This window comes from Terrapene carolina, unplaced genomic scaffold (genome assembly GCF_002925995.2).
Source record: "Terrapene carolina triunguis isolate 2854851 unplaced genomic scaffold, T_m_triunguis-2.0 Scaffold96, whole genome shotgun sequence".
Taxonomy (NCBI): Eukaryota; Metazoa; Chordata; order Testudines; family Emydidae; genus Terrapene; species Terrapene triunguis.
This window is the reverse complement of record NW_020664447.1, coordinates 20,255,674-20,267,433: the sequence shown is the minus strand read 5'-3', so window position 1 is coordinate 20,267,433 and position 11,760 is coordinate 20,255,674. Positions and strand designations below refer to the sequence as shown.

Sequence of the window (11,760 nt, the reverse complement as noted above, 5' to 3'; positions counted from 1 at the left end):
TCCTGCATCTGCAGAGAGTCACAGGCTCTGAGGTATGTACTGGCCTCATTCATCTCAAGGGGATGTTAGTGCCAAACCCTAGTAGCACTTAACAAGGATCTCTTTCCAGTTATGATCATTTTTGCAATAACATGCACCTAGCATACTTACTCATTTTCAGGTGATCCAGGTCTGAGTGAAGGGAAGAGCAGTGGGGCACCTAGTTACTAGCTAGTGAAGGGTTAGTGAGGTGGGGAACTTGGAATTCAAGTTGCCCCTCAGAATTTTGTGTCACCTATGACCCTGTCCACATGAGGGAAGGGGAAAAAAAATGGAGAACATGTATCTTCTTCCCCGGTACCAGAAGGCTCAGCTACCTCTTTGGACACAAAATCCCAAGCCACCTACCATTTCCACCCAGATGCCAGAAGGCCTGGCTGTCTCCTTGGACAGCTCCAACCTACTCCCATCCAGCTTCTTCCAAGGTGGTTTCTACCACACAGATATGCAACTTGCTTTAGCTTTGTATCAAAAAAATAGTGGAGAAGCTAATGCTTCAGGACCTTAAATAGCAGGGCTATAAAGTTTTTTGACACACACAGCAGCTGGTTTTCTTAGGAGCCAGTTATGTACAGCTTTTTTCTCCCCCAAAAAAACACAGCTAAGCGTCAAATTTTCAAAGACCTCAGTATCCTGTAGCTCCAGTTGCACTTCTCATTCTCTGTGGGAGCTGTGGCATCCTGCATGTGTTTGTTTTGGGCAGGGGGAGTCAGCTCACTTCACTGAGGTGCCTAAATGAGAGCTATGCTCTTTTTGAAACTCTGGCCCATAACCCCCCCGCCCCCTTTTTTTTTAAATCTAAATGTTTCCACATGGGGGCAGGAACAGGAAGCTAGCCAGTGGATCTGTGTGTTAGGGAAGTGTTCAGAAAATTCAGCAGAGCGCTGCTGGGACACTCATTAAGAAAGGTACCTATCACTGCAATAACTGGGCACTACATAGCAGTGTCCACTGGAAGTATTCATTCATGGTGTTAAGAATCGGATTGACCTGGAAGCAGATATGGTGAAGGTGACCAGATCAGTGAACAATGAGAATCTCTTAACTGAAACCTCAACATTCTTGATACATCAGCTTTAAAATACAAAAGTATCCCATGAAAATGGTTCAAAAAGTTTATTTGAATATTTAATTTACAAAAAATCATATCTCCTATGTGGTGTTCTATGCAAAATTGGATAAAATAAACTGCGTATAAAACCCGACCCAATTTATTAATGCAATACGACAAAGAAATGAAACCACGGGAGAGAAAAAAATATATATAGTCATATGACATACATGACATTCATTAAAAGATTATCCCAACCATTCAAGACTTGGTTTCAACATGATAACCTTCTTCCTAGATACACTATGCCATTTTATACAAAGATTTTCTGTACTCCATTGATCCAAATGTGCCAGTTCCACCCTGCCATTCTCATTTTGATCAGAAGGTGGATACAGACAGTATACACATTTAACATATGCATTATTAGCTGGAACTTACTATCTTTGCTAGGGACACTAACTTTTGTGGTGAAGTAAACCAATTTTTAAAAGTGATAAGAACTTCAATTTCTATTTTGGCAAAAAACAGGACTAACTCCTTTGTTAAGGAGAAATGTTACTGGCAGTTTCAGCTGAACATATAAAGAGGACAGTTGTCTTTGTGTGGATCAGAAGTGGAGACTATTTGGAATGGTTTTATGCTATTTGTATTAACATTTCTTGACTGAAATATGGTTATAACTGTCTTACTGAACTGCAAGCCTGCCTGTTTCATTGTATGAACAAAAATATATTTGTACACACAATGCCATATAGCAACATTGTACTTCCTTTTAATCTTTAAGGCAGAGAGACTATTACCGTAAGTAGTGGGGTACTGGTTTGGATGCCAGTTTGGGGTTCCTTGAAAAGACCATGCATGTCCTTGGGTGAGTCAACACTGAAATTTTGCAAGTACTTCTGTAGCAACTTTAAAAGGGTTTTCTGGGAGGGGGGGAGAGAACGAAGCGATTAGCAAGAGCTAGTGCTAAGATGTCCATAGGGGAAAAGACAAAAGCAGTAGCACCAGAAAGTCCATAAAAGAGCCAAGAGACCTCACTTTAAAATGAAATAATGAATAACTGGACTGTTTCCTTCATAGTATCAATACATATCTAACCATTGGCCAATATTCAAAGTTAGGTAGTTGTCATTAACTGTAACTCTCAAGTCCTTCTCTTCCCTTATCCATACACTATATATGGAAATACAGGTGTACTCCTACTTATGTGGAAATGCAAATTACCTACATAGCCATGATCTTTAGCTGACAACATTTAGTGGAAGACTAACTAGACTTAATCACTAGGTAATTCTGTTCACTTACAGGTATGAGTGAAACATGCATTCTTATGACAGGCAGCTAATAGTCCTTGAAATGGCATTTAATGACAATCACTAATTTGGCAAAGAATAAGGAAAAACATTTCAAAATGCATAAAAACCATTACCAGGGGCCTTGGTGGGGAACATAAGAGTTACAATATATTAGCGAATTCTGTGGCATAACCATTTTAAAAAGCATCAGCAAAGTATTAAATATAAAAGCAATATGTATATACCCCTCCATCCTCAAAAAAGCATCATGATTTGTAGTGTATTAAATCAGGTTTAATGACTATGGCATTAAGGCATAATTGGTTGACAATATTCTTTATTGCCTCAGCTCAACATAATTGGCTGGGAAGAGCCCATATCTGCCTTTGCACACACCCCTCCACCAGCCGTCATCAATCATTTCTATGTTCGTGATGATGTCATCTGGATCGAAGGAAATCTCATCATCCCCCGCTGAGAAAAGAGTGGAAGAGGCAATGTGTTTAGTACTCTCACATGAAGTTCTACTGTGGTCAGTTTTTTCCTTGGTAATGGTATTTTTAGTAGCATTAAGTGATTAAAAAGGGAGTTATTCACAGAGGAGCCTTAGTAATGTTAGCTACCTTCCTCTCTCCAATGTGCCAACCAAGGACGTTTAAAACAGGATAGAAAATGTGATAATTAAAAGATTCCTCTGAGCAACAGACTCCCTCTTACTTGCTTTATAGTGGCAGCTTTCATCCTAAAAGGAGAACATTCAATTCTTATCCATTACACTTTGGGTATACTGTTAATCTTGTATAGTGACTGCTACCCATCACACCAAGGAAATCTTTCTATAACCATAATATTCATGTTACTCTTCGGGCCTGGCGGTCACTTAATCTCTAACTGCTAGAGCTGGGCTTGATGTATTCTGGGTGGAGGATATGTATTACGCTAACATTACACTAGACAGAAAGTTATTCATAGGTTACAAAATTAAAGAGAACAAGACCTGCGCTTACCAGCCTGGTAATCGTAAAGGGCAATGGCTGTAATTCCAAGTTCATTTTCATATTCATCATAAGTATTTTCTTCTAAAGAGTGTTAGAAAAGACAGATACATTAGAGGACTAAAACCACACTATGTATAGATAGAGCCCTCATTTATGAAAGTGTAATCTGGCACCCTTCTTCCACATCTCCATTGTAATTTGGACACAGATTGAAGTAAGGAAACAAACTAGCCAACTGTGTCAGTGTGCACCCAGAAGAGGCACAATTTTGGAATATTGGCATAGGTTTTGATTGGTTTCTTTGATATTTTTACAACATATTAGAAATTGAGATGGATGGGGAGGTTGTTATAGAAAGGAGCATGAGAGGGTAGAAATGAAGACCCATTGCTTTATAGTTCAGGAAAAGGTCTATAAAATGTGAATAGATCCAGGGACACACTTTGAAGAGAAATTTCATTCTCGCATGGCCAGGGTGGGGGGTGAGGGCGCGGAAGAGATAGGCAGCTTTGAATTAGTTTATGAACAAATTTTGAGAAAAACAAATAAATACTTTTACAAGATGAAAAAAGTACCACACACACACACACACACACACACACACGCACGCCTAAAAAAAAAAAAAAAAAAGTGACATGAAAAACAGGAACACACCCTTCCAATCTCTACTCCCCCACCAGCAGATTTAGCTTTCTTGGCTGAATGTCCCAAACTGCAAAGGTTAAAAGCTGCATCTGTTGCTTAATTCTAAAGGAAATTATTTGTTAGTAGGATTTTCAAGATGGCTGGCCAGCACTGGCTAAAATAAGCCTTTATTTGAAGTTCACCTTTGTGTTTTTTTCCCAAAGCCAATTTGTGTTACATGACATAAGTAGAAGCAAGAGAATGGCTCTCTCTAAACTTCAGCTAAAAGCAGTCATTAGTTTGTATTATAGTTAGTTCAACATTAAATCATGAATCTTATTTATTTTCAACATTGGAAATAAGGCCCAGTCATTCTAAAGGCAGGTCAATGTTCTGCTTTGCCATATTGCCCCTTTAATTTGATATCAGCACATTTAAATTATAAATTAAAATGTTAACAACTTAGATTATATGTTGCTGCCCAAACCTGTGACAGGGACATATCAGTACAATTATTCACTGAATCACTACCTACCATTTGAAGGTACCAACTCAGAAATAAGAGCACTCTACCTGCTTCATAGAGGTCTCCTGCCCCTGCCACTTCATAGACTGTCTCTGGGTCATATTCTGGCTCCCGCTGACTGATTGCTTCTTGGTAGTTTGACTCTTCAGCTTTGTAGCTGGATTCCGGCTCATGTACAGCTGAATATATTGTATTGGAATTCTTGTAGGTTGCATCTGACTCATATGAAGCTGCATCCTAGAAAAACAACAGTGAAACTTGTCAGGGTCACATAAGCAGCCCCTCAAGCATGACATCAATAGTGCAGAAGAGAAGTTCCTAGGTACTGTATTCAGCACTAGAACTCAAACTAGCGAGAACATTTCCTTTGAAAACGGCAATATTCAATATTATCAGACAACAATATGTACATGTGAAGGAATGTCTTGAGGTCACCCTAAGTATGATTAGAATCCAACGGAACAGAACAGCTATTCTACAGATATCAAGTTAGTCTGCCATCACTGTTATGATTCCAGGAACTAGTGACATGATAACTTTAAAATCTCTAGATACCACTACAAGTGCATTACAACTAAACAGACATGCGTCTGTAATGTCAACAGGTCCATTGTGTAAATATTGTAATATTGTTAATAAATGGTGGTTTATGATACAAGACAAGTCTATTTCTCACAATTAGACACATTTTTGCTTGTTGCATTTATATTTTTCCTATTTACAACGTAAACAATCAAATTTTAATATTAGGAAGAATAAACATCTCTCACTTTATTTCAATTTCACCCTTTAAGGCTGAACTCTAACATTAATTGTTGTATAAACTCCATTTCCCACATTAGCCCCTTATTAATATTTCAGTAGGAGAGAAAAATCTTATTGATCCAAGGCTACCTATATATCCCCTTATATTTACACATCTAGCTATAAAACCCAAACGCCAGGACCCATTAAATAGAACTTCCTACAAGAAGAAGGCAGCTTACCACTTTACTGGACATCATTACTTCACAGCAAAGCCACAAAAAATTACCCACAAATATAAAGCCTGTTCACTACTGAAATGTGTTTAGGACAAGCTTGTGACGGGTTGGATCACAGAAACCCCCTTGGGAGCTGCCACCCGATGTGCCAAGACTACCCCTGCTTCTGTTTTCCCTGCCAGCTCAGGACTCCAGCACCCTGTCTTGCTGAATTAGACACTCCAGTCCACTTCAACACAGACCCAGGGTCTGAATTACTTGTCCCAAAGCTGCGAGTTTACCCAAAAACAGCTCACAGGAGTGTGCTTGTCTTTAGCACTCAGATGCCCAACTCCCAATGGGGTCTAAACCCAGATAAATCCGTTTTACCCTGCATAAAGCTTATGCAGGGCAAACTCATAAATTGTTCGCCCTCTATAACACTGATAGAGAGATATGCACAGTTGTTTGCTCCCCCAGGTATTTATACATACTCTGAGTAAATTACTAAATAAAAGTGATTTTATTAAATACAGACAGTAGGATTTAAGTGGTTCAAAGTAGTAACAGACAGAACAAAGTAAGTCTCAAGCAAAATAAAATAAAATGCGCAAATATATGCCTAATCAAACTAAATACAGATAATCTCACCCTCAGAGATGCTTCAGTAAGTTTTTCTCAGACTGGACACCTTCCAGGCCTGGGCACAATTCTTTCCCCTGGTACAGCTCTTGTTCCAGCTTAGGTGTTAGCTAGGGGCTTCTCCATGATGGCTCCTCTCCCTCTCTGTTCTCTTCCACCCCTCTATATATCTTTTGCATAAGGCGGGAACCCTTTGTCTCTCTGGGTTTCCACCCCCCCCTCACTGGAAAAGCACCAGGTTAAAGATGGATTCCAGTTCAGGTGACATGATCACATGTCACTGCAAGACTTCATTACTCACTTGCCAGCACACACATATACAGGGAGACTCACAGGTAAACAGCCATCTGCAGACAATGGGAGTCATTAAGATTCCAAACCATCATTAATGGCCCACACTTTACATAATTACAATAGGCCCTCAGAGTTACATTTTATATTTCTAGTTTTAGATACAAGAGTGGTACATTTATACAAATCAGATGATCATACTTAGTAGATTATGCACTTTGTAATGATACCTTACAAGAGACCTTTTGCACGAAGCATATTCCAGTTGCATTATATTCACTTATTGTCAGATTTTTATAAAACTATCCCAGTTACATTATATTGACTTATTATCAAGTTTTTATAAAACCATATAGACTGCACAACGTCACAAAGCTATTCAAGCTACTAATTGTGATTTTAACTAACCTCATAAACTGGGCTTGAGGGCAGCTTCTCATCAGCTGGCTGTGGGGTGGGAGATGGAGGTGGAATTTGTTTTTTGGCTTTAGCTTGTTCCTTTATCAAAAAGAAAAGTGATTAAATTCAGGATAACTGAACAGTGTTTGACTCCTGGATAGTAAACAAGCAGCAGTGTGGGTGCAATGACCAGCGTGCTCTTAAACTAATTCTAGAAGGCCTGGTGACAAAGGATGGTTTTTTTACTTGAAAACACAGCATCTAACTAATTGCATAATTAAATCTATGTGTTTTGTTGAGACTGGCCATAAGGTGTGTGAATAAATAGGGTGGATTAGAAGAGAGAGTAATTTATGTATGTTACTTGTAGAATGTAAAGCGAGCACCTGATTCTGCTCTTTGGAATATTTGCATAGCATCTGTAGATTATCTGTATTCAGTATTTTAAATCCATGAACTGGGCTTCAAATTGTATTTTAATTCAAGTGTAGGGAACTTGATACCACATGTTCTAGTTACAAAACTGACATGTCATTTTTGATGAGAAAAACGTTTAAGCTTTTCCTGGCATGTTAACCAGCTGACAAGTCAACAGGCTTTGAATAGCTAGGACAGAATTAAATTCGCGACAATGCTGTGGCCTGAACTTCCACAAGGTTTCCACATGGTGCTACACAGTGTGCAACTATTTGGAGCTCCACACAGTCCACTGCATGCTGATTGCCCCTGATTCAGGTGCAATGTTTCAGCCAAAAGGACGCATGAATCTTTTGGGTTAATTTTGGATTGAGGTAGGATATTAAAATACAGGAAGATTAATATTACCATGATTTTAAAAGGTTATAAAAATTAGGCATTGCCAGCTAGTTAGTATTTGCCTCTTTAGCTGCAATACTCAGGAGTAACTGCTTGTGCCATTTAGCAACAGAAATTAACATGTCTGCCTTGTGTTTAATTCTTCTCACTAATGTAACAGACATTTGCAGGAGCATGCAGTACTCTGAGAATAGAAGTACGTGCTCTTTGCAGGGACACAGCCAATATCTTTTCTTTTTACGGCCCCTCTATGATAAAAACAGAGCATTTTTCATAATTAAAAAAAAGGAAGGGTAAAGACAGGGAGATACTGTGTTTTTCAATTCTTTAGAAAAAATTAGGAATATCAAGCCCAGACTTCCCTCTAAGACGTTTCTGTAGAAATCCCAGCCCACAGCTGAAAGGCTTACACAGAAACCTTTGCTTCTCATTGTTTGTGGCTGAGTTAAAGAAGTGTAACCAACATACAAGGACAAGAGTCTTGAACACTGGCCCAGCTTGAAGAACTCAACACACTGGTGCTGTGCTCTTATGAAAATCTGCCCCAGTGTGAACAAGTCTCCTCTTTCTTTGCAATTGCTCAGGTTTTCGTATCTTGGAGAGTTTTCTCAGGGAGTTCTATAGCAATAGGGAATTCAAGACCTGAAATTTATGATGTATAGATGAACAAGCAGAAAAAAAAAGTTGAGAAAAGTTAGAGATGTTCTTTATGCTTTACTAAGAAGCAAAATAATGGCAGAAAAAATTGCTTTACCGTTCACCTTTAAGTTCTGTAATTATTATTTTATATGTAATATTTTGTAGATTTAGATAGACTTCCTGCAGTGTAGCCCAAAAGAGAGGTTTCACAGATTCCCAGTCCTAGCTCCCATTGACTGTGATTTTGGGTAAGCTATTTAAACTGAGTGCCTCGGTTTCCTTACCTCTAAAAATGAAGTGGAGACACTGATATTGATCCACCTTTGAAAAAGGCTTTATGTTCTTTGGATGAAAAGCACTGGAAAAGTGCTACATTATTATACTACATTAAATTGCTACAAGTGTAAAATAAGTGAAATTCTCTGTTTAAAGATAGCATTAGATACTTTCAACCTAAGTTAGCAGCCTCAAATGTTTAAGTATAGTCTGAGTTATGTGTTCTTTAAAATGGCTACATGCTTCTCAGACTGTAGTTTAGATGCCAACAGTGTAATTGCTTTTCCATATAACATTTAAGATGCTTAAAATATGGTCTTGCCAAGCAGCCCAGAGCTGGGTTTCTGCCACCATAAATTGCTCTACATGAAGCTTGGATTAGAAAGCAACTTCTAGCATTTGAGACTAACAATCGTTAGACATTGGCTGATTCAACAGAGCATTTAAAGAACACCATCCCTGAACACCATCCTAACTAGAAGTAAAATGAGCATGAGAGGGAAAACAAAACAAATTGCATGTGACCAACAAAAGCAGTGAGGTAATTAGCTGAAGCAGTCTAGGAGGAGACATCACCCTCTGATGGGAGACACAGGAGTGGGAGAATTCGCATTCATGCCCTACAAAACCTATACTGCAAAAATCAGTTGTTCAATTGTAAATTAACAAGCCTATCTGCTATTACTGATTTGACTATATGTACACTAGTTGTATGTTTCTTTGCTTAGACACAGCTTGGGTTATGTAGCAATCAGTGAATTTATTTTGTGGTATTTTAAATCTCTCTTCCACACAGAGAATGTAACACACCGATTTTAGATGTTTTAAATCTATGCAGTGCTGGACTGACCAACTTGAAGGCAGATGACCTCAGTCCATGGGAAACTGTGCAGGTTCCGTCAGCCTAACTTACAATACCCCACAGAGAAGAGATGGTAGTTCATTCTCTAGACCCAGTCAATCCTTGGTGTCTGTTGAAAAAGCTAACAAGGATGGTTATTTGGGTAACATGGTGCCCTGTCCTCTAAGAGAGAGGACTGAGATCACCAACTCATTTCCCAGGAATTGCAACTACCAGCCTTGCCTGGATTTCAGCGAATGACCTAGATGTGAAAGAACACTTACTGCTAACACTCAAATCATCCAGTCCCATTAATAGGGGAGAGTCATGACTACTCAGTAGAACTTCGTTATTCAAAGTTAAAAACCATTCACATTCCCAGCATCACTGTGTTCTATGAAGCAGGTCAAGGTTAAGCAACATTTTCTCCATTTCCAGTTCTGGGATTCCATTAGCTACTCAGAGGTTACTTTTATAGCTCTTGTGGGAGTCCAGCTGTGTCTCTGAAAGTGCAGTTTGGTAGAAAGGGGCCCTGGCCCCCACGTGAAGTGCTAGCACCAGAATACTTAAATGTCCAAGTCTAGCAAGAGAAAGAAAGAAGTGTTTTCTCTAGAGGACATACCCTTTTCCTCTCCTACCGCACATTCAGAAACCACCAGAGTTTGCCCAGAAGGGCTCTGAATCTTACTGACTTCTAGTTTCCTTCTCGCCTCCTCCTGTTCTCGTTTCTCCTGGTCCATTCTTTGTGCTCTCTCAGCTTCTGCTTTCCTTCTGTCTTCCTGTTCCTTTTCCTTGGCTAGGTTTTCAAAGTTAGCTCGGATGTTGCTTGTTTTATTATTCACTGTAACATTATAAATATTTAAAAAAAAAATCAAGATCAAAATGAAAAACAGAAAAAAGTGTTCTACTTGCACCGAATCTCTGCAAGGCGCCACACTGGAGTCAGTTTACAGCCAGATTTCATAGTGGGGGGAAAAACACACTTCATGAGGGCTCCCCACCCCCACAAGCTCCCTTTGTGCCATCCTCCTCTATTGATGGGAATCCCTGCAAGTCCCCATACCCTTACCTCATGGCAGGGGCTCTGTGTCCCCCATGTTTCACTCCCTCATACCATTGGATCCCATTCTTCTCTCCCCCACCCTGGCAGTGGCTCAGTGTCCTGCCAGGTCATCATTCCCCCCCTCCCCACCATACCTCTGTAAGGTCCTCATTTTCCCCATCTCCATTTCACCCCTTCCAGATCCCTGTTCACCTCTCCCAGGGCCCCATTTTTCCTTCCCCATCTCCATTTCCTCTGACTCTGGGTCCCCACTTCCATGCCAACTAACCCAATTCCTGCTTTCCTCATCACCCCTACTCTCCATCCCATTGTGGGTTCCTGCTCTCCCAAATTGCCAAGCCCGCTCCCCTTCTTGCCTCCAGGTGCCTGCTTTCTCACTCGCCCTTAGTCCTTTCCAGATCACTGCTTCCTCCCCTGGCACCTGATCCACTCCCCTGCTCCCACTGCCAGGGGCGGCTCTAGGCACCAGCAAAGCAAGCAGGTGCTTGGGGGAGCCCATTTGCAGGGGCGGCAGCTGGCAGGGATCCAGCCTGGGAGCTGAGAACCAACAGGGGGCCCTGGGAGCTGTAGTCCCTTGGTTAGCTCCCTGCCTATAGAGCCAGCCCTGGAGCAGGGAAAGAACTACATTTCCCAGCATTCCCTTGGCCACTACCAACAGGAAAGAGGGGGAGGGAGTGAGGAAGCTGAGACCTCATGCTGCAGCCTGCTGTGAATGGAGAGCTCACTGCTAGAAGGGGGTGGCACTGTGAATGGGGAACAAGCGTGCCCAAGGAGTAGAAGGCTTTGGCCCAGATATCCCCTTCAGAAGACATCCCCAGACCGGATTAGGGATACTGGTGTGACCTCACCTTGCAGCCCCCAAAGAAAGAATTGGGTGGAGTAAATGGACAGTGCACCTCTCTATCTGAAGCCTAGCAAGGGAGGTACATGGATCCCACTAGAATTTAAAATGAAAAGTAAGGGAGGGGAGGCTGTACTGGACCTGGGCAGCTTTAGATACAGTACCAGGCACGTAGGAGGATTTCCACTTCTGAGCCACGGAAGCAGAAATTGACTTTTCCTTTCCAGATTTAGCTAATATTCAGAAAGGGAATCTAGCACCTGCCTTCCAGATTTGAACACCCTCAAAATTCAGGAGTGCTCAAGCTCAATTTGGGCAGCTGTTACTTCATTTCTCCCAAATCAAATATACTGATCCACTGTAACTTGCTGTAGAAAAAGTAGGATAAAATTGAGCAAGAAATGCTTCCCAGTGGTTTTTAGGACTGGAATTGCTATTTTCAACAGCCATTGCC

General features: G+C 40.7%; 1 protein-coding gene across 3 annotated transcripts in view; it reads right to left on the bottom strand.

The window, feature by feature from the left end:
• Positions 1–1,140: 1,140 nt before the first annotated feature.
• CTTN (cortactin) overlaps positions 1,141–11,760 on the bottom strand; it is a 35,906-nt gene continuing 25,286 nt past the window's right edge. For all 3 annotated transcript variants that reach the window (XM_026651311.1, XM_026651312.1, XM_026651310.1), the window contains 5 exons: positions 10,095–10,243; positions 6,840–6,929; positions 4,584–4,773; positions 3,396–3,467; positions 1,141–2,862 (listed from right to left, as the gene is read on the bottom strand). In XM_026651311.1, the coding sequence (XP_026507096.1) occupies positions 2,726–2,862; positions 3,396–3,467; positions 4,584–4,773; positions 6,840–6,929; positions 10,095–10,243 (638 nt within the window). In that variant the 3' untranslated portion in view covers positions 1,141–2,725. The remainder of the gene's footprint in view (positions 2,863–3,395; positions 3,468–4,583; positions 4,774–6,839; positions 6,930–10,094; positions 10,244–11,760) is intronic.